Source organism: Myripristis murdjan, chromosome 18 (assembly GCF_902150065.1).
Source record: "Myripristis murdjan chromosome 18, fMyrMur1.1, whole genome shotgun sequence".
Lineage (NCBI taxonomy): Eukaryota > Metazoa > Chordata > Actinopteri > Holocentriformes > Holocentridae > Myripristis > Myripristis murdjan.
In genome coordinates, this window is record NC_043997.1 from 3,072,548 (window position 1) to 3,095,220 (window position 22,673).

At 44.0% G+C, this 22,673-nt stretch overlaps 3 protein-coding genes across 3 annotated transcripts in view; 2 read left to right on the plus strand and 1 right to left on the minus strand.

Moving 5' to 3' along the window:
* LOC115376987 (F-box only protein 41-like) overlaps positions 1 to 2,449 on the plus strand; it is a 22,239-nt gene extending 19,790 nt beyond the window's left edge. The window contains exons 8-9 of the mRNA XM_030076840.1: positions 713 to 828; positions 2,387 to 2,449. Of these exons, the coding sequence (XP_029932700.1) occupies positions 713 to 828; positions 2,387 to 2,449 (179 nt within the window). The remainder of the gene's footprint in view (positions 1 to 712; positions 829 to 2,386) is intronic.
* Positions 2,450 to 5,258: 2,809 nt separating this feature from the next.
* Positions 5,259 to 12,543, plus strand: LOC115376684 (ceramide-1-phosphate transfer protein-like). The gene is made up of 6 exons (XM_030076435.1): positions 5,259 to 5,349; positions 8,578 to 8,642; positions 8,796 to 8,977; positions 9,196 to 9,352; positions 9,950 to 10,146; positions 12,315 to 12,543. Exons 1-6 carry the CDS (start codon positions 5,259 to 5,261, stop codon positions 12,541 to 12,543), a joined length of 921 nt encoding a protein of 306 aa, XP_029932295.1.
* A 3,167-nt stretch (positions 12,544 to 15,710) lies between these two features.
* On the minus strand, positions 15,711 to 21,982 carry LOC115376988 (zinc finger protein 3 homolog). Its single transcript, XM_030076841.1, has 7 exons — positions 21,745 to 21,982; positions 20,494 to 20,583; positions 19,754 to 19,850; positions 19,416 to 19,498; positions 18,964 to 19,205; positions 17,615 to 17,724; positions 15,711 to 17,070 (listed from the first exon to the last, which is right to left on the minus strand). The coding sequence occupies exons 1-7, from the start codon at positions 21,968 to 21,970 to the stop codon at positions 15,711 to 15,713; spliced, it is 2,208 nt and encodes a 735-aa protein (XP_029932701.1). The 5' UTR covers positions 21,971 to 21,982.
* Positions 21,983 to 22,673: the final 691 nt, after the last annotated feature.

Genomic DNA, 22,673 nt, shown 5'->3' on the forward strand with positions numbered 1-22,673 from the left:
CAGACAGAGAGACGGACAGACAGACAGACGGACAGACAGACAGACAGAGACAGACAGGCAGACAGACAGACAGAGAGACAGACAGACAGACAGACGGACAGACAGACAGACATACAGACCGACAGGCAGACAGACAGACAGAGAGACAGACAGACAGACAGACGGACAGACAGACAGACAGACAGACCGACAGGCGGACAGACAGACAGACAGGCAGGTGGACGGACGGACGGACAGACAGACAGACAGACGGACAGACAGAGAGACAGACAGACAGAGAGACAGAGAGACAGACAGACGGACAGACAGACAGACAGACAGACAGACAGGCAGACAGACAGACAGGCATCATTTTTAAAATTTTATTCATTCATTTATTCATTTTAAAAATTTTATTCAATCAATTTTCCCCAAATTTTTTGGTAACTGTATCATAATTTAAAATTATATGAATAATTTTTTAAAAAATTAATTAATATAATAATATCAACCAATATACTGCTACTGCTAATAACAAATGTAATTTAATATTCTAATTAATATTCTAATTAATATTCTAATTAATATTAATTAATATTCTTTTTCTGTAGGTGCTTATTTTCTGGTACTTGTAGATTTTTACAAATGTTTTGCTCTCTCTTTCTCTCTCTCTCTCTCTCTCTCTGTCTCTCTCTCTCTCTCCCTCCCCCTGTCTCTCTCTCTCTCTCTCCAGCGGTGTGTGTGAACTTGCAGGCGATCGTCGTTCACATCTCGGTCAGTGATTACTTCGAGGAGCCCGAAACTCAGGAAGCCCAGACTCTGTTCAGAGAGATCCTCAGCACGCTCAAGGTGTGTGTGTGTGTGTGTGTGTGTGTGATCCTCAGCACGCTCAAGGTGTGTGTGTGTGTGTGTGTGTGTGTGATCCTCAGCACGCTCAAGGTGTGTGTGTGTGTGTGTGTGTGTGTGTGTGATCCTCAGCACGCTCAAGGTGTGTGTGTGTGTGTGTGTGTGATCCTCAGCACGCTCAAGGTGTGTGTGTGTGTGTGTGTGTGTGTGTGTGTGTGTGATCCTCAGCACGCTCAAGGTGTGTGTGTGTGTGTGTGTGTGTGATCCTCAGCACGCTCAAGGTGTGTGTGTGTGTGTGTGTGTGATCCTCAGCACGCTCAAGGTGTGTGTGTGTGTGTGTGTGTGATCCTCAGCACGCTCAAGGTGTGTGTGTGTGTGTGATCCTCAGCACGCTCAAGGTGTGTGTGTGTGTGTGTGTGTGTGTGTGTGTGTGTGTGTGTGTGTGTGTGTGATCCTCAGCACACTCAAGGTGTGTGTGTGTGTGTGTGTGTGTGTGTGTGTGTGTGTGTGATCCTCAGCACACTCAAGGTGTGTGTGTGTGTGTGTGTGTGTGTGTGTGTGTGTGTGATCCTCAGCACACTCAAGGTGTGTGTGTGTGTGTGTGTGTGTGTGTGTGTGTGTGTGATCCTCAGCACACTCAAGGTGTGTGTGTGTGTGTGTGTGTATGTGTGTGTGTGTGTGTGTGTGTGTGATCCTCAGCACGCTCAAGGTGTGTGTGTGTGTGTGATCCTCAGCACGCTCAAGGTGTGTGTGTGTGTGTGTGTGTGTGTGTGTGTGTGTGATCCTCAGCACGCTCAAGGTGTGTGTGTGTGTGTGTGTGTGTGATCCTCAGCACGCTCAAGGTGTGTGTGTGTGTGTGTGATCCTCAGCACGCTCAAGGTGTGTGTGTGTGTGTGTGTGTGTGTGTGTGTGTGTGTGATCCTCAGCACGCTCAAGGTGTGTGTGTGTGTGTGTGTGTGTGTGATCCTCAGCACGCTCAAGGTGTGTGTGTGTGTGTGTGATCCTCAGCACGCTCAAGGTGTGTGTGTGTGTGTGTGTGTGTGTGTGTGTGATCCTCAGCACGCTCAAGGTGTGTGTGTGTGTGTGTGTGTGTGTGTGATCCTCAGCACGCTCAAGGTGTGTGTGTGTGTGTGTGTGTGTGTGATCCTCAGCACGCTCAAGGTGTGTGTGTGTGTGTGTGTGTGTGTGTGTGTGTGATCCTCAGCACACTCAAGGTGTGTGTGTGTGTGTGTGATCCTCAGCACGCTCAAGGTGTGTGTGTGTGTGTGTGTGTCTGTGTGTGTGATCCTCAGCACGCTCAAGGTGTGTGTGTGTGTGTGTGTGTGTGTGTGTGTGTGAGTGTGTGTGAGAGATCCTCAGCACGCTCAAGGTGTGTGTGTGTGTGTGTGTGTGTGATCCTCAGCACGCTCAATGTGTGTTTGTGTATGTGTGTGTGTGTGTGTGTGTGTCCATCCGTGTCCATCATGATCCTGTAAGGCAGTTTAACCCTGTTTACCCAACTGAGATGTGTCACTGTGTGTGTGTGTGTGTGTGTGTGTGTGTGTGTGTGTGTGTTCCTCAGGTTCTTCAGAAGCGTCCCGGGCTGTGTGACGTCCTGCAGGTTAAAGCCGAAGGATTCTGCTGACCTCATCCTTACACACACACACACACACACACACTGTGCCCCCACATCAGAACCCCTTAACAGAATCTGCATTTGTGTCCTGAATTCTTAATCTAATCCCTTAATTTCGCCTCAGACCTTCAGCAGCTCCTTTGTTTCTCTCTTAAACTTTTATTTTCCCTTAACAAATATAATTCTGCCTTAACAAACCCCTTTTTCCATAATCCCTTAAAGATATTTAAGACTCTCTCACACACCCATATCTCCCTTAATAAACCGCCGTTCTCCCTTAAAAAGCCTTTATGCTCCTTTAACAAACCCTTATTCTCCTTCAGTCAACACTTATCTTATTTATCCCCCTCAATTTATTATTCTCCCTTAACAAAACCTCCATTCTCCTTTATGAAAAAGCTTTTTCCCTTAAACTTTTATTCTCTTTAAACCTTATTCTGTCTTAACCCTTCTTTTCCCTTAAAAAATCTTAATCTTTATTAATCTCTTAATACACATATTTCTCCCTTAATAATAACGCCTGTTCTCTAGATATTGTTCTCCCTTAACAAAACCTTAATTTTACCCATACAAAAACTTTCCCTTAACCAATTTTTATTCTCCTCTCTTAACCTTTATTTTCCCTTAAACGTTTTTATTAACCTACTTTTTTATTTTCTTAATACATTTTCCCCTTAATAACCTTTTATTCTGTCTTCACAAATCCCTTTTCTTATACTTTCAGTCTGCCCTTTTTTCCCTTAAAATCTGTAGTCTCTCTTAATATAGCCTTTTCTCCTTTAATAAACCCTTAATCCCCCAACAGGTTATTATTCTCCCTTAACAAAACCTTACTTCTCCCTTACACAAAAACTTGTTTTCCCTTAACAAACCATTATTTATTGAAACCATAATCTGTCTTAACCCGTATTTTCCTTTTAAAATCTTATTAATATTAATTTCTCTTAATTACTCTCTTAATGCACCACTTTTCCTCTTAATAATAAATCCCTGTTCTCTTCAAATTATTATTCTCCTTTACTAAACCCTTAATCTCCCCAGATTATCATTCCTTCTTGGCAAACTTTTATTCTCTTTGAACAAACCCTCGTTCTCCCTTAACAAACCCTTATTTTGAAGCCTCACCTGTAAACAGCGTTAAGAAAAGGGTTAATCCGTCCACACTAACACTTTAACAAAAAGCCTTATTCTACATTTCAAAAGCCATTTTAACATTTCCCTTAAATCTCTGCCTGGTTTTCAACAAAACCTTTAATCTGCCTGAAAAGCCATTACCTTTACCCTTAACCTCTTTACCTGGGACCTTAACAAACCATTAATGTTAAAATTGTTATTTTAATTTACCGTCCGTCTGTGTTTTCATGACAGGTAGAGGTATAGAATTTTTTTTCACTTTCACCAAGTTAATTTTGTTAATCAGCATCAAATATTCATTTATTTTCAGAATTTTAACCCTTTAAATGCCAGTTTTGTACATGATGCCACTGTGTTGTTGTTGTTGTTGTTGTTTTAATTAAGAACAAAAAAAGTATTTTCCATCTACTAAAAGTTCACTTTTTTTTTTTTTTTTTTTTGGATGAGTACAGTCTTTTATATACCAATGATTAGCAACAACTATGATTTTAATATATTTTTGTTTATTTTTTGTGCCATATCAGATACTACTAAATTACTTTTTTTTTTTAATTAGACAAAAACAAATACAAGAAATTTCAGGAAGAAAAATTTAAAAAATTAAATTTAAAAATCCAATAAAAGATTAAAAATTAAATCAAAAATATGATTTTTTTTTCTTTAAACAACAAAACATTTATAATCACTTAAACGATGTGTTTAACGGTCCGATCAGGAGAAAATAAAAACGAAAAGCAAAACCATATTTTTTTTGTTTTTTTTAATCAATTCATAAAAGAGTCTGTATTGATAAGAAACTGAGCCATTGACTAATAAATATATTTTGAAATATTAATCATGCCGCCATCTAGTGGTGAAATATTGCAACTGCACTCCCCTGGTGTGTTTTTTTATTTTCATACTGTCACGCCCCAAATCGGCCCCCAGTCCACGTGTCGAGCTTTTCCCACACGTCCCAGTATCAGTCCAGACTGGGAGCACAGGGGAGGCACTGTGGCATTATGGGTAATAATCTACAGCACAACTACTGCATGGAGACAAACAACAAAACAACAACATGAGGTACTGTTTACTGTTTACCGCCGTGTGCCAGAACCCCTTCAAATAAAGACGCCACACCCGAACCACCAGTGTGTGTGTGTGTTTATTTGTATGTGTGTGTGTGTGTTTATGTGTGCGTGTATGTGTGTGTGTCTGTGTGGGCAAAACAGGATGAGATAAGCGACCCCCCTCTCCAGGTCAAAGGTCGAGAGCGAAGGTCGTCCCGAGGTGTGGCCTGAAAAAGTTCAGTGTGTGTTTTGAGAGCGAGTGAGCGACCTTTACCCACAGAGAGGGAGAGATAGAGAGAGAGAGGGGAGGGCAGAACGAGAAATTAGATGAGATTAGGAGATGAAAACGAGGAGATGAAGGGAGAGAGAGCGAAAGAGTTTGTCGGAAAAGATAAGAGTGAACTATGGATCTGTTTAGAGATAGTGTGTGTGTGTGTGTGAGTGTGTGTATGTGTGTGTATGTGTGTGTGAGCGAGAGAACGATGAAAACAGTGTGACAGGCGGTCTGAGTGTGTGAGGGAACAAGAAATCTGCTGGTGAATCAGCAGGGACTTACCGTGTGTTACAGAGTGTGTGTGTGTGTGTGACTGTGTGTGTGTGAGTGTGTGTGTGTGTGTGTGTTCCCGGCGCCCACCATGGTCTTCCTGGGACGGAGGATGCTGCTTCGCCGTCTGCTGCTGGCGGCCATGTTGGCTCTGCTCCTCTTCCTCAGCTCCCTGTGGCTGCGTGAGTTTCTCCCGCTGAGCTTTTATTTTGTTGTTCTCTTCTCACTTCCTGTGACATCACCGCCTCCCTGCGCTCGACTCTTCGCTGTTTCGGTTTCGTGATCACGACGCCGTTACATCAGCGTTTTTACTCGAGATCACGACTTAAAGGGATGATACACCCAATTAAAAATATTCAAATATTCTTTCATTTTCACTGTTTTCACCCTTTAAATGCCACTTTTGTCAATGATGCCGAGATATTTTTCAACAAAAACACAAAAATAATGAAGTATTTTCCTTTTTTTTTTTTCCTTTTTTTTGGATGACTAGTCTTGTGTTTATTAATGTTTAGCAAGAACATTGATTTTGATGTGTTTTTAAGTTTTTGTTTTGATTTAAAAGTCAGATTTAAAAAAATAGTTACTCTTGCTTTGTTTTGCATTAACAAATAATTCTTTGATTCTATTAGTTTTTGTAAAAGTTTGCAAGAAAAACAAAAACAAGAAAAAAACAAGAAAAAAAATGCAGTGTACCCCTAGTGGTACGCAGTGGTACTACAAGCAGTACGACAACAAACTGCTAGCTGATATTGTCAGCTATTGTTTTTGTTTGTTTTTGTTGTTATTGTCAGCTGATTGGAGGAGAGGGTGGAGCTTCAACGGAAAGATTTTTTGATGTCACGCTGAACCCAAAACCCGGGAACCAGGAAGTGCAAACAGGAAACACACTCACAGTCTTAGCTAATGGCGCGCTAGCTCGTGTGCTCCCGGCTAACGCTGCTCGCCGCCGCTCGCTGAGGCTCCGTGTCCAGGTGCTCGCTGGCTCCGCCTCCTCCCGGGCCGTCACCTGGGGACTCGGACACTCCTCTGGTTTCTCCTCTGAGCTTCAGCGCAGAGTCTCATCAAGCGAGCTCAGATTATGTGGCTCCACGTGTTCGAACGCTCTGAGATTAGTGGGATTAAAGTCCTGGGTACCAGACCGCGTGCCTGATGGCGCCGATCACAGAAGAACTAGAGGTTCCATCATGCATTGCAGGAAGCGGCCTCAACCAATCAGAGCCGTGGTGAGGATTGTGGGTAGTGTAGTGCTTTCTGTCATTAAAACTAATTTTTCTTGAGACTTGTAGCTCCGTTGTTTCACAGTCGAGCGACAGCTGTGTCTGGATCCTCGGCAGTGAGTCGGACCTGTTTCCTGTTGGTGTCCGTCAGGGCTGCGCTTTGTCACCAATCCTGTTTGTGATTTTCATGGACAGGATATGAAGATTGAGTCGCTGCTTTTTGCAGATGATGTGGTCCTAATGGCATCATCGGTCTGTGACCTTCTTACTGGACCGATTCGTGGCTGAGTGTGAAGCGGCTGGGATGAAGATCAGCACCTCTAAATCTGAGGCCATGGTCCTCAGCAGGAAACCGGTGGATTGTCTACTTTAGGTGGGGAATGAGTTCTTACAAGTGTTGCAAAGGGGTGGAAAGTTTCCGGTAAATTTCCCGGAAAGTTTCCGAAGATTCCCATGGGAATTTTCGCTCTGGAATATTGGAAAGATTTTTGCTGTCACTTTTTTTTTTTCAATTTTTCCGGAAATTCCCGGGAAAATTCGGCTCAGGAATTTTGGGAATTTTCGTTTTTCTTGTCATCAATTTGAATGAGGTTTTTAAAAAGTTTCCATGGAAATTTAAGCTTGGGAATTTTGGAAATTTTAGTTTTTGTTGTTGTTAACTTAAGGTGAATGGGGAAAAAATAAACAATAATCAATAAAATGAATGTCAACATCAATATCACCATTTTGGAAATGGAAACCCTAATGTCCTGAGCTCAGGACTCACCTCTAACCCAAAGGCCACAATGCCAGCATACTGTAAAATCATCATCCCCATACACAAGTGTGTGAAATAAAACTTAAATATAAACAGTCAACTTTGCATTTTGGTGGAAACAAATATGTTAAATGATTCAATGCAAATTCAACTGTGCACCATGATTCACATATGCAAATAATTTCGAGCACATTTGATCATCATCAATCAGTAGCCTATACTCCACTAGGCTACAGCACTTCCACTGAGACAGACGATCATCACATCAGCATCACGATTCAATTTCCTGCATGTCTGTGCATTTGAATGGGTAGTTTGAACCACTTCATATGCACACCTTAACAATAGTACTGCACACAGTCCTATGCCTGAATTAACACAGTTTGACTCAGCTAGGGAAAATTCCCGAAAATTCCCTGGAAATTCATTATAATGTAACATGTTTGCATGCATATCTGCTTATAACAAACCAAAATGTTTATTATGTATACATGTATATGACCGGGTGAATGCAGTGAATATAAATTCCCAAAAATTCCCCCAAAATTCCCGTTTATTACCGTTAATTCCTGTTAATTTCCAAAAATTCCCATGGAAATTTTCCAACTTTGAAAATTCCGGGAATTTTGCAACACTAGTTCTTACCCCAAGTGAAGGAGTTTAAGTATCTCGGGGTCTTGTTCACGAGTGAGGGAACATGGGAACGTGAGATTTGCTGGAGAATCGGAGCAGCAGGGGCGGTATTGCGAGCTGAGCCAGAAGGCAAAGCTCTCGATCTACCGGTCAATCTTCATTCCTCCCCTCACCTGTGGTCATGAGCGATGGGTCATCACCGAAAGAACAAGGTTGCGGATACAAGTGGCCGAAATGGGTTTTTCTCAGGAGGGTGGCTGGCCTCTCCCTTAGGGATAAGGTGAGAAATTCAGTCATCCGTGAGAGACTCGGAGTAGAGCCGCTCCTCCTTTGTGTGGAAAGGAGCCAGTTGAGGTGGTTCGGGCATCTGGTAAGGATGCCACCAGGGTGCCTTCCATGGGAGGTTTTCCTGGCACGTCCAGCTGGGAGGAGGCCACGGGGCAGGCCTAGGACCAGGTGGAGAGATTATATCTCCACACTGACCTGGGATCCCCCAGTCAGACCTGGTGGATGTTGTCGGGGAAAGGGAAGTTTGGGGTCTCCTGCTGAAACTGCTTCCTCCGCAGCCCGACTCCGGATAAGTGGTTGAGGATGAGTTGTTTTACAGTCTGGCAGCTCGCGCTCCGTCTGCCTTCAGAGGCCACCAGAGTATGGCTGACATAAAAGATAAGAGCAGAAATAAAAACTCTTAATTTGAAAGTGACTTTTTAAGACGAAAAATAAGACTAAATAAGAAATAAATTTTCACATTAAAACTCAGCAGCATCAACAACTCATTCATTCTCTCTCTCTCTCTGCAGCTCAGGGCCGAGCGACAGACTGTGAGACCTCCTGGCATCCCTGTCTCACCTTTTACCACCAGACTGTAAGACACACACAAACACACACACACACACACACACACACACACACACACACACGTCCTCTGGCTGTGTGGTAAAAGCTGAAATCACTCGCCTTGTTAACAGTCTGACTGTCTGTCTCTCTCTCTCTGTCTGTCTGTCTGTCTCTCTCTCAGCCTGAGCCCCCATTGGCTCCCGTGGCATGGGCGGGGCCGGCCTCAGCCCCGCCCCTCCCCCCGGAGTGTCCCGGCCAGCTGTTCCAGGCGGGGCGGCTGCTGCTGCACCTGCAGTCCAGCCTGGGAGCCGAAGGCGACATCCTGCTGGAGCCCTACCTGCTGAGCTGGGAGGAGCTGATCAAGTACACACACACACACACACACACAGAGAGAGAGACACACACACACAAACACACAGAGATAAACTTTTGTTTTTTTTGGTTACAGAAATCTTTTCTTTTGCTCACCAATCCTCTCTCCGTCTCCCTCTGCCTGTCTCTCTGTCTCTGTCTCTCTCTCTCTCTCTGTTTCTCTCTGTCTCTCTCTCTCTCCCTGTCTCTCTGCCTGTCTCTCTCTCCAGGTTCATGGAGTCTCTCGGGACGATTGTCGGTTTTTTCTCTCAGAAGGTGAAGGACAAAGTCGCTCTGATTCGGGAGCTGTCACTCAAACACCACAGAGAGGCTCATGGGAAACTGCCTGGACTACAAACCCCAGCATCCTTTGGACTACAAAGCGGGGTTAGAGCAGCCACCCACTGATTTTCAATGGTGTCCCATGAAACTGCACTAATGACCTGCAGTTTCCCCACAATTCACTAAATACAGTTACAGATCTGAAATCACATTTCAGGGAAATGAACCACGAACTTAGGACGGTTTGTTAGAGCCACTGTAGGGGAAAGAAATTATGGACTATTTTCAGTTTTTTTCTTGCAAATTGGTGACTTTTCCATCTCAGATTTCTCATTTTTTCTCATAACTTTGTGAGTTTTTTCTCATAAATATACCACTTTAATCCTAGAGAAAACACAAGTTTTTCCCGTAAATTTACAATTTTATAATCTCAACGTTTTCTAATAAATTTTGGGTAATTTTTTACTCATAAATGTCTGACTTTATTCTCAAAATTAGATTTTTTTTCCTGCAAATTTGTGACATTAAAATCTCTGATTTTTTTAAAATTTATTTTTCTCATAAACTTGTGATTTTTTTTTCATATATTTTCCACTTTAAGCTCAGAGAGTACCCAAGTTTTTTCTCGTAACAACAACAACAATAAGCCCATAAGCCCTGTCTCCTCGGTGTGAACGGCTTCCCTCCCTCTCTGCTCTCCAGGCCTATCGCTCCGTCCGCTCCATGGTGGAGGCGGAGCTTAGGGCGGGCGTGGTCGACTTCTCGCGCCGCAGCCGGTCGGGCTGCCGGACGCTGCTGAGGCTGCACCGCTCGCTGCGCTGGCTGACGCTGCTGCTGGAGGGGCTGGCAGAGGGGCCGGACACCAGGGGGCGCTACAGGACGCCCGGGGAGCTGGGCAGGTAACACACACACACACACACCTGCACATACACTATATTACCAAAAGTATTCGCTCACCCATTCAAATGATCAGAATCAGGTGTCCTAATCACTTGGCCTGGCCACAGGTGTATAAGATCAAGCACTCAGGCATGCAGACTGTGAAACAAGACATTTGTGAAAGAATGGGCCGCTCTCAGGAGCTCAGTGAATTCCAGCGTGGAACTGTCATAGGATGCCACCTGTGCAACAAATCCAGTCATGAAATTTCCTCGCTCCTAAATATTCCACAGTCAACTGTCAGCTCTATTATAACAAAATGGAAGCGTTTGGGAACAACAGCAACTCAGCCACGAAGTGGTAGGCCACGTAAAGTGACGGAGAGGGGTCAGCGGATGCTGAAGCGCATAGTGCAAAGAGGTCGCCGACTTTCTGCACAGTCAATTGCTACAGAGCTACAAACTTCATGTGACCTTCAGATTAGCCCAAGTACAGTACGCAGAGAGCTTCATGGAATGGGTTTCCATGGCCGAGCAGCTGCAGCCAAGCCACACATCACCAAGTGCAATGCAAAGCGTCGGATGCAATGGTGTAAAGCACGCCGCCACTGGCCTCTAGAGCAGTGGAGACGCGTTCTCTGGAGTGATGAATCACGCTTTTCCATCTGGCAATCTGATGGACGAGTCTGGGTTTGGAGGTTGCCAGGAGAACGGTACATTTCAGACTGCATTGTGCCAACTGTGAAATTTGGTGGAGGAGGAATTATGGTGTGGGGTTGTTTTTCAGGAGCTGGGCTTGGCCCCTTAGTTCCAGTGAAAGGAACTTTGAATGCTTCAGGATACCAAAACATTTTGGACAATTCCATGCTCCCAACCTTGTGGGAACAGTTTGGAGCGGGCCCCTTCCTCTTCCAACATGACTGTGCACCAGTGCACAAAGCAAGGTCCATAAAGACATGGATGACAGAGTCTGGTGTGGATGAACTTGACTGGCCTGCACAGAGTCCTGACCTGAACCCGATAGAACACCTTTGGGATGAATTAGAGCAGAGACTGAGAGCCAGGCCTTCTCGACCAACATCAGTGTGTGACCTCACCAATGCGCTTTTGGAAGAATGGTCAAAAATTCCTATAAACACTCTCCTCAACCTTGTGGACAGTCTTCCCAGAAGAGTTGAAGCTGTAATAGCTGCAAAAGGTGGACCGACATCATATTGAACTCTATGGGTTAGGAATGGGATGGCACTTCAGTTCATAGTATGAGTAAAGGCAGGTGAGCGAATACTTTTGGTAATATAGTGTATATATACACACACAGTGCGGTAAGGCTTTACGTGGATAAAAGATCAAAGCACAAACTTGTTGCTGCTCTCGACACCATTTAAAGGAATATTCAACACAAATATGCCTGTTTCCCGCCACTGGCACCATGGAGGATCTTGGGAAATGGTGTTTTCCAGTTTAAGATAACAAAGTTATTATTTTTGATAATAATAAAGAACTGAGAATTGTTTGGAAATAAATGGAAAGGAGGCACTACTTCTGTCCCTTTTTTTTTTTTTTTTTGTTAAACCACCCCTATTAATTATGGGTTAGCTTTATTCTTAATTCTCTACCTTATGTTCTTAAATTGTTTCTCAATGCCCTTGCTTTTTAAAATTATTTTTTATTGTCATTAATTTCCTCATTTTTTTTTCTTGTTTGTTGTTTGTTATTTTATCTCCCTGTGCCTCTGTATTATTCGCTCATGCTCCCTTTCTTATTCAAATTGAAAATGAAAAAAAAATTTTTGATAAAAAAAAAAAAAAAATTATGATTTTTCGTCACCAACACATTATCAAATGGATAGATGGTGCCTTTTTTTTTGTTGTTGTTGTTTGTTTTTCGGTTGGATGCTAATTCAGGATACATGGTCACATCTACCTGAGCCTGCAAAGTCATCAGGGTGGAAACTTCCTTTAAAAGGTCAGATACATTTGGATGGGACGTATTTAAAGATTAACCAAACGGCAAACCTGAATCTGTGTGGCGATCAACAGGCGGTGACATCACCAGCCGCCAAAGAGCAGGCAGCCAAGGTTTCACCATCAGAGGTCATCAGAGCTTCATCAGGTTGGGTTAAACTGATAAACTGAACTAACCCAGCTCTCTCTCTCTCTCTAACCCCGTCCCGCCCTGTCCCGTCCCAGGGAGGCCTACCAGGTGGCGCTGGCCCCCCACCACTCGTGGGTGCTCCGCCAGGCCGCCGAGCTCGTCTTCCTCGCCCTCCCGGACAGGCAGTTCTTCCTCGGGCTGGTGTGTGTGAGGAGCCAGCAGGAGGCCACGCCCATCCTGCACACACTGATCCGAGCCCTGTCGCTGGTGCACACACACACCCAGCGAATCCTGGACACACACAACATGCTGGAGCTGCCGTGACGGCGGACGGTGGACGGACACACACGGAAAGACTCTCACACCGACATGGACATGTGCACTAACACACACACACACACAGATTCTTGGATATTCATGAATGATGCTGGATATTTACATAAATAAATCTGAAATAAAAAAAATCCCTGTCTGTCTGTTGCTGTGTAAGAAACACAGCTAATCCAGATTATAGTTTTTAGCATCATCAGAGATACCGGACTAGCTGGAGGAAGAGGATTCCTTCTCATTGGTGCCGGTGGCAAGAAAATGAGACAAAGTTCCTGTCTCATAAGTGGGCGTGATCAGTTTTTTTTTTCTGCCTAGCAACGCCCCCACGGGAGGAGCCAATAGAGACAGAGTATGGAAAGTATGACGGCATAACCGGGGGGGAGTGTAATATTCTGAGAAAAAACTGGAGGATAAAATGAGATTAAACATGTAAATTTACGAGAATAAAATCCACACATTTACAAGACAAAAACTGAGAAAAATATATTTTTTTTCTGTCTGCGGCTCCACCTGTGCTGCCCCCTGTTTTCTTCTGAATCGGCCCAAGTCACAGCAACGTCTCTTCAGAGCCCCCCCACCTCCCCCCGCCAGTCGTTCAGTCAACGACTCACAGCGCACCTGCAGGTCGTTCAGTCGTATGAGCTCCAGCTGCACCTGCACCTGCACCTGCCCCCCCCCACCCCCACCCCCTCCGGCCACCTCCTTACACTCTTCACACAAAACTGCATCTTTTGATGACCCAAGTCGACATATTGATTTTAGGCTATTTTCTCATTTATTATTCTAACTCAATTTTTAGAATTACATAAAGCAGAGGAGAGAAATGCAGCAAACCCACAGCAGACGCGTTTGACTTTTACCTCCCAGAGGAAAATGAAATAACTGCTCTTTCCATCTTCCTGGAAAAACTCTACATTTCATGCTGACTGTTTTGCTTTTCTGACAGCAGCTTTGATGAACTGAAAACAGCCTGCTGGGTTTGACTTCACCTCTGGCCGATGGACAGTTTGTAGTGCCAGGTCTGATTCATTTATCAATTTCAATTCAATTCAACCACCTTAACAAACGCCAAGTGGCCCGGTAAGTAAACAAGTCAGTGAGAGTTTGAGGCACAGTGAGCTCAATTTTCAAAATATAATTTTAATGATTATAAATGTAGTTTTCTTACTACTTACTTGCTTTACTACTTTAATGATGCTGATTAAACTTAAATACTGAAAAAAAAAAAAAAATCAATACTGGTCGTTCCCTGCTATCTACCATAACAAAAGCAGAATATAAACGTTTCTTGAATTTGTGTGACTTCTCTGATGGAGGTTGAGCCTGAAATGCTGTCACACTGGATTCCTAAGCTACAGTAGTGTGAAAAAGTGTTTGCCCCCTCCCTGATATCTTATTTTTTTGCATGTTTGTCACACTTAAATGTTTCAGATCATCAAACAAATTTAAATATAAGACAAAGATAACACAAGTAAACACAAAATGCAGTTTTTAAATGAAGGTTTTTATTATTAAGGCGAAAAAAAAATCCAAACATACATGGCCCTATGTGAAAAAGTGTTTGCCCCCTAAACCTAATAAGTGGTTGGGCCACCGTTAGCAGCAAAAACTGCAATCAGGTGTTTGCGATAACTTGTAATGAGTCTCTTACAGTGCTGTGGAGGAATTTTGGCCCACTCATATTTGCAGAATTGTTGTAATTTAGCTATATTGGAGGGTTTTTGAGCATGAACTGCCCTTTTAAGGTCATGCCACAGTATCTCTATCGGATTCAGGTCAGGACTTTGACAAGGCCATTCCAAAGTCTTCATTTTGTTTTTCTTCAGCCATTCAGAGGTGGACTTGCTGGTGTCTTTTGGATCATTGTCCTGCTGCGTAACCCAAGTGCACCTGAGTTTGAGGTCATGAACTGATGGCCAGACATTGTCCTTCAGGATTTTCTGGTAGAGAGCAGAATTCATGGTTCCATCAATTATGGCAAGTCGTCCAGGTCCTGAAGCAGCAAAGCAGCCCCAGACCATCACACAACCACCACCATGTTTGACTGTTGGTATGATGTTATTTTTATGAAACGCTGTGTTAGTTTTATGCCAGATGTAACGGGACACACACCTTCCAAAAAGTTCAACTTTTGTCTCGTCAGTCTACAGAATATTTTCCCAAAAGTCTTGGGGATCAACAAGATGTTTTTAGGCAAATGTGAGACGAGCCTTTGTGTTCTTTTTGGTCAGCAGTGGTTTTCGCCTTGGAACTCTCCCATGGATGCCATTTTTGCCCAGTCTGGTTCTTATTGTTGAATCATGGACACTGACCTTAACTGAGGCAAATGAGGCCTGCAGTTCTTTAGATGTTGTTCTGGCTTCTTTTGTGACCTCTTGGATGAGTCGTCGATGCGCTCTTGGAGTATTTTTGGTCGGCCGGCCACTCCTGGGAAGGTTCACCACTGTTCCAAGTTTTCTCCATTTGTGGATAATGGCTCTCACTGTGGTTCACTGGAGTCCCAAAGCTTTAGAAATGGCTTTGTAACCTTTTCCAGACTGATAGATCTCAATAACTTTCTTTCCCATTTGTTCCTGTATTTCTTTGGATCTCAGCATGATGTCTAGCTTTTGGGGATCTTTTGGTCTGCTTCACTTTGTCAGAGAAGTTCTATTTAAGTGATTTCTTGACTGAGAACAGGTATGGCAGTAATCAGGCCCAGGTGTGGCTAGAGAAACTGAACTCAGCTGTGATAAACCACAGTGAAGTTATGTTTTAACAGGGGGGCAAACACTTTTTCACACAGGGCCATGTAGGTTTGGATTTTTTTTTCGCCTTAATAATAAAAACCTTCATTTAAAAACTGCATTTTGTGTTTACTTGTGTTATCTTTGTCTTATATTTAAATTTGTTTGATGATCTGAAACATTTAAGTGTGACAAACCTGCAAAAAAATAAGAAAACAGGGAGGGGGCAAACACTTTTTCACACCACTGTATGTGCTGCACCAGTGGAGAACAAAATGATCTGCTACATGTTGAAAATCTTAACTTCTATAGCACTACTTCAAGAATAAAGTGAAAAAATACAATAACATAATGCAAAAAATATGTATATGTACATATGTGAAGTGCTGTATTTGCAAAAATGGTGAACTGTCCTGCAGCGGATCAACCCCATGATCAGTTTTCTGCCCCCTGGTGGCTCTTCATGTGAGTTTTGAGGCAGTGGCTCTGAGTGAAGGCTCTCTCACACAGAGTGCACTGGTAGGGTCTCTCTCCGCTGTGTGTCCTCATGTGGAAGGTCAGGTGGGTGGGGCGCGAGCACGCCTTCCCACAAACCCCGCAGACGAACGGCTTCTGGCCCGAGTGGACCCTCAGGTGGTCGGTGAGGTGGCACCTCCGCTTGAAGGACCGCCCGCATTCGGAGCAGCTGTATGGTCTCTCCCCGGTGTGGATCCTCACGTGACCGGCCAGGGCTCCGTTCGTCGAAAAGCTCTTTCCACATTCGCTGCAGCGGTATGGCCTCTCCTTGGTGTGCGTCCGCATGTGAGTCTTCAACTCACCGTTTGTGCAAAATGCTTTGCAGCAAACATCACAGAGATGTGGTTTCTCTCTGACCGTGTGAATCTTCTCGTGCTGCCTCAGTCCTTTGGGAAGCAAGAACCGCTTCCCACAAACCTGACAGCCGTGGCGCTTTTCCCCGGTGTGCGTCAGCTTGTGGCGGGATAAAGAGCGGAGGTCGCACAGGGATTTGCCGCACACGCTGCAGTGGAACGACTTCTCGGTGTGGATCTTGCGGTGAACTTCAAGCTGCACCTTCAGAGCAAACATTTTCTGGCAAATGTCACATTTGTGTGGTTTGTCCGCAGAGTGGATCCACTGGTGACTTTTCAATCTTGATTTCAGAGTAAACACTTTATGACAAACATCGCACTTGTGAGGCGCCTTGCCTGTGTGCAAGGAGAAGTGATTTTTCAGCACGTGCATGAGGAGGAACGATTTCCCGCAAACAGGACAGTTGTAAGTTTTTCGGTGACTTTGAAGATGAGCCCTCAGCGCCTCGGAGGACTCACAGCATTCTCCGCAGAACCCGCAAACACATTCTGGATCGTCCACGTGACTCCAGGAGTGTCTGATCAGGATGTGCGACCTGTGCAGAGTTCCACACACCTTACAGGACAGAACGGGATTACCGTCGTTTGTCTCTGAGGATGATTTTACTGACTCCCCGCTCATGGCCCTGAAACAAGAACCCTTGGCTTTCCGCTCGCTCTTTGTGCCTGGTGACTGAGGCTCGGGTTCACTCTCAGCCTTCTCCGGTTTCCAATCCTTATCTCCTTCGCCCTCCCTGCCTGCGTCATTATGATTGGCATCGTCATCGCTCGTGTCCTGTTCGCTCTTGGCAGCGAGCATCGGAATATCATCGATCGCCTGCCATCCTCCGCAAATGTCTCCATCGTCAGCTTCCTCTGTTCCCATCAGCTGTTGTGTTCTTGAGCTGTGATTTGCTTTGCCATGTTCTGCTCTGTCAGTTGGACTGCTGCAGGAACGACAAGTAAAAAATTAGGGAGTTTCATTACATACCTGTACATAACACTTTGGCAATATCAAAATGCATCCACCCAAAGTCCCAAATAAAAGTGTGGATGTTGTAGTGGACAGGTGGCCCATTAAAGCACCTGGTAGCCGTTTAAGAATTCATTTGTACCAGAAAAAAAATGTATCTGTAAGAACAAGGAAGTTCAACTTTATTTAAGAACAACGCTACGGCGCCGTGGCAAAAATATTCACCTTATTTTGACACGACCACATTCGAGACTTTGTTTCTTCAGGCGTTGTCTTTGAACTTCTGGTCAGCAACTTGGCTAGCTAGCTAAACAAATTAACAACAGCTAGAAATGCCTTGTACACACATATTATATACGAACCACACATACACGTTATACACAAAAACGTTCAGCAACTTCTGCTGAATCTACCAAGCCCGTTGAGCCTGTCAGGTCCCCGGGTGGCTGATTCCTGACTGCTGCCTCTGGAAGATATTTTCAATAAAATTTCCTGACTAAATAATAATTTTGAAATACCTGTGATGGAGCTTGGTCTGATCACTTGTCATTATCACAGTGGAGGTGGACGGTGAAACTTCACTGGATTCGTCTTTATTCTGTTGAAGGTGAAGCTGTTCCTCTGCCACCTGGAGGAAATGAAGGGTTTTGTGAAACAATCCTGCACCAAATCCTGGTGAATTTAAGGGATATTAGTCAAATTAATTATTGTTTTGACAAAAACAATCATTTGAGGAAATCATCTGTGATTCCTCAGTTACTGTGGTTTTGTTGCAGAAATGCACTTTAGAGTGACTGGAGGAATTGCTGCCTTGTGATCTTGCCTTGGACTTGATCCAGACGGCCAGCTAGGTTTGCTAGGCTCGTTTTCAGCCTGGAGCCAGGCCTATTGCATTTCAGGGCAACACAGGTACAGTTTATTGATATATCAGGCTGATCTGCCAGTTTTGTTTTTTTAAATTATGTCACGGTCCAAACTGATGGTCCTGGGGAACTGGAAGAGAACCACCTTTCCAGGGAAGTTTCATTGGTCAAGAACTCAACCAGGGGCAAAATGGCCCCATGAGAAAAAAGGGTCTGGATCCTCCTGTACTTAGTCTGGGTACCTGGTTCTTCAAAAAGGTTCTCGGGATAGTTCTCCCAAGGTTCCAACACCACGAGGAACGAGGACCTGAGGAACACCCAGGACAATCCAATATCCAATATCCAATAGGACCATTTGGATTTGAATGTGGATACCCAACCTGAGCCTGTCTGGACATCAGGAGTCAGGCCGGGTTCAGACAAAAATTTAGAAATTATGTTCAGGTTCAGTCACACTGGTGTTACTTTAGTGAAAATGACGGACCTGCTGTCTGTTCTGGGAAACTTCCTGTACAGTGCTGGAGTTTACGTGATGACACTGAAGGCAACACGTAGGCTGTTGCAAGTGGTACATGTAACCTAGTGATGGAGGACGAGTGAAATCTGGGGCTTGGGTCCGGTTCAGAGAAAAATATACAACCCAATCCACATTCTACATTTGGATGGCTCAGGTTTGGCATTTTACTTTGAAAGACGAACTGAGGAAAGATCAGCCCGGTGGACTGGAACACTATGTGCAGTATATTTTACAGGGGTTTCAAAAGGTTAATTTTACTATAAATTAAGTCACTTTTTTATTATTTTATGATCTCATCTCTTTGAATATTTGTCAGTGTTCGAGGCTGGCATCTTAACAGTTTAAGAATTAATACAAACAAAATTATTTTTGTTTCTTTAGGGCACAATAATTTCAGACGGGGGTTCAGAACCTGTTTGAAAGCCCCTGGTGTGCGAGTGCCAGCAACACCTCGCTGAGCAGATGACCACCAAATCTGAGAGAGTACCTTGGGACAGATGTACAGGTCTGCTCGTCCCTTCCCGGTGGACTTGATGGATCTGCAGATCTGCTCTGGCGTCAGCGTCTTGAGGTTCAGCAGGTGAAGGTTCTTGGAGGAGTCGGCCGTGAAGACGTCAAAGGCTCTTTCTCCTGCCAGCTGAGGGAACCTGGACCTCAGCAGGCGCATGAAGTCTGCCTCCTGAAGGCCACGTGGACACTTCACTGTCTGCACTTTGTGCTTCTTCAGCGCTGAAACAAGAGAGGGACAACAACAGTGAAGTGGAAAACCTTTTCCTGCAAAAAGACCAGCAGCACCATGCAATGACCAAGACCAGCTCAGGTCGAAAACATGAAGCCACGCAGATAGAGCTACATCCTGCATATCACACATGCAGATATGTGCCAATTAAGCAACACTAATCTTTCTTTAGTAGTTGTAATTAAATTCTTTGGATTCACCTGAGATCACAGTGATGTTGGGGTCCAGCAGGCAGATCCTGAGAACGATCCAACAAGTCCTCGGAGTCCCCGTCCTCGACCGCCTGCTGTCAGAAAACAGTTTGGAAAAAAATGAAGCAGAGTTCATGTCGTGTCAAGCCTGCTCGGTCCTCTGGAGGCCGACCACACGCTCAAACTTTCCTTCTGGAGCTGCTCTTAAACTTTCCTGTGGAAGCCAATGAAGACGATGGACAGCTGAACGACCCCAGTTCCATCCTTTTGTGTCTCATTCTCATGGAAACCACACATAAGTGACAATATTACTACACATACGTGATAATATTAGAACATGAAGCAACCTTGATGGTACGTGATGACCCGGCCGGCTGTCCTCTTCATCTCCATCCTCCTCTTCCTCGCCGTAGCAGAAGACGCCGAGGCTGCCGTTGTTCTCACCTTGGCGGGGAAACAGAAGTCGTGTCACGAATCAATAAAACCAGCTTCTACAACACGACGGGCTCAGACTCTCTAAAACTTGTTTTATCAAACGAGCTGACGGCTTCTGAGAGAAAACTGCAGCGCCTTCCAAACAATAACACAAGAATTAAGAAAGATTTACCCTTGCACATTTTTTTTCTGAAGTTAAGCCCAATCCAAACCGAACCCATCCAGTCCCATCGGGTTCAAACATAACCGTCATTTCTGTTCCCAAATAAACGTACAGATTGTCCTGCCTACAGAGCTGAAATTGCAGATTACTGTCCTTGTTGATTAATCTGTGGATTATTTTCTGAGTAACATAATAAAGAGAAAAAAGACAGAAATTCTCTGATATTAAAGTCATAAATTTATGAGAAAAAAAACTCAGAAAATTGTTTTGTTTGTGACTCTTTTCTCGTGAATTTATAACTTTAATCTCCAAGTCCTGAGTTTGTTTCTCAGATTATTAATCCTCCCCTCCCCGCAGCTCCATATTTTTCCCCTTCAGTGGCTCTAGATCTCCGTCGTACATGAAAAAGTGAACGTTGTAAAATTGTCTCACATCAATTACAGGGAAATTCATGAACAGACTTGGAAAACAGAAATGAGAAGACGGTACTTGGCTGCTGCAGGTCCTGCTCTTCCTCTTCAGGGGCGTCACCTCCAGCAGCCTCCTCTTCCTCACACCCAGGCTGCAGCTCCAGCTCGTCTGGGTCACATCAACGCTGTAGGTTAGTATTTCATTTAGAGCCCCTTTTATTCGGTCTTTAGTTAACTAGGAATTAAATCTGATTTAAATTAGATCAGATTCAGTGATACTGTGACAATCCCTGATGAAACAGTAAGTAAAAACTTGGCATACATGAAAAGAAAAGAGGATATTCATGAGAGCAGAGCAAATTAGGACATAAAACGACTGGGAGAGGTTTTCTATGTGATTTTGATGGTCAAGGTACATTTGAATTGTGCCTTATTGTGGCTCAGAGTCTTTGGAAAAAAACAAACAAAAAAAAAAAACAAATAAACAAACAAACAAACAAACAAACAAACAACAACAACAACAAAAACAACAACAACAACAACAACAACAACAAAAGAAACAGGTGAAACGGACTTTCCCAGGATAGCTGAGGAAGTTGTGGCTGTACCTGATTAATTATTAATTATGTACCTGATCTTAATGAGAATTAAGATCAGGACGTTGAATTTTACTATCTTTAGGACATTTTTATGGGTGACATATCTGGATAAAAACAAGTCACCTCCATGCCTGATATTATTCCTCTGAACTGTCAACATGTGTCCGGCTGGTGTTCACTCGCACCAAAGTCCGTACAAAAAACTGACCTTTTACGTTTCGCTGCTTCTCGGCCAAACTGCGCACCTGGCAGAGCAGCAGGTTTACACTTTGGCACTTTTTACAGATCAGTTGAATCTAATGGCACATCCGGCATATAAATAATCCACCAATCGGCACATTATCTGAATCAAATCTCAAATTTTACACCTGGTCCATTAACATCGTTTGCGCACATATAGTGCATTATTTCAGAAGAAATCTGTGGTTTCATACAAACTGATTATAAAAGTTGGAGCCAGCCGAACTGGAGAGAGTCATCGGGATTTCTTGTCAGACTTAAGTTGAATTTTTAAATCTGTAAAGCTTCGCCGGTACGCGAGGAAACGTAAAACTGCAGGTTTTATAAACGGGGTTCGGAGTGAAGGACCAGGCTGCCTGCTGCGGCTCGCTGCACACACACACACACACACACACACACACACACACACACACACACACACACACACACACACACACACACACACACACACACACACACACACACACACACACACACACTGACTGACTGACCTACTCTGGTGAGTTTGATCTGGTGCTGCAGCAGGACATCCAGCTGCCTCCTCTGCCGCTCGATCTGCTGCCTGAAGCCCGAAGCCTCCTCCTCGTAACCGGCTACGGTTCTCTCCACCACCGCTAAGATCTCCTGCGCGGCGGCGGCCAGCCTCTCGGTGACGATCCCCCTCAGGATCTCCACCTTGGACATCTCCCTGAAGTCCTCCAGCGTCTCCGGGTCCATGCTGCTCTCACGGATCCAGTGAAGCATCACGAAATCACTTTTACAGAAACGTTTTTTACTGGCGGAGAAAAACGGAGCCCGTTTTCCGCAAAACAAGACTACTTCCGGCCAGCTGTTTGGAAAATAAAGGCGCATGCAGTTTCTGTGACAGTAGCCTACACATCACTCTGTCATTTAAGATATTGCATAAAATGTATCCAACACAAAAATCACTGGCAAGATTCAAAATTGATATTGATTTTTCATGTAAATTGTGGGAATGAAGAAAAAACAATTCAGCATCTAGTTTATCAATGTGCATTCTCAAAAATATTCTGTGCTGATGTCCAGCATTATAGAGGGACAATAACGGGACAAGAGCTTCATCTACAGGTAAAGGACATTTTCATTTATTTTGAAGAAAACCTGGATGAAGATGTAATTTTTTGTACGACTGATCCTGATGCTTGGAAAATTCCACATACACAAGAAAAAAAAATGGACAAACTCCAAACCAAAACGCTGAACTTCTTTTTTTTCTGGAACTGCACCAAAAGGCTGCTACAGTTAAAGACTACAAATAAGACAGCAGTCAGAACAAACCGTGTTCTTGAAAGACTTGGTATTGGTTTCATTCAATGGTGTGTGTGTGTGTGTGTGAGTGTGTGTGTGTGTGGGGACACCCTGACTGTCTAACCCTGGCAACAGTGAATGTAATAGCCTA

Excerpts from the sequence above, each read along its gene's own strand:
- LOC115376988 (XM_030076841.1), bottom strand. The coding sequence starts at position 21,970 with ATGGACCCGGAGACGCTGGAGGACTTCAGGGAGATGTCCAAGGTGGAG. Across the intron at positions 20,584-21,744 it reads GATCAAACTCACCAGAGTAG|ACGAGCTGGAGCTGCAGCCT; the intron begins GTCAGTCAGTCA and ends GATGTGACCCAG. Across the intron at positions 19,851-20,493 it reads GCAGGACCTGCAGCAGCCAA|GTGAGAACAACGGCAGCCTC; the intron begins GTACCGTCTTCT and ends TTCCCCGCCAAG.
- LOC115376684 (XM_030076435.1), top strand. The coding sequence starts at position 5,259 with ATGGTCTTCCTGGGACGGAGGATGCTGCTTCGCCGTCTGCTGCTGGCG. Across the intron at positions 8,643-8,795 it reads TCACCTTTTACCACCAGACT|CCTGAGCCCCCATTGGCTCC; the intron begins GTAAGACACACA and ends TCTCTCTCTCAG. Across the intron at positions 8,978-9,195 it reads AGCTGGGAGGAGCTGATCAA|GTTCATGGAGTCTCTCGGGA; the intron begins GTACACACACAC and ends CTCTCTCTCCAG.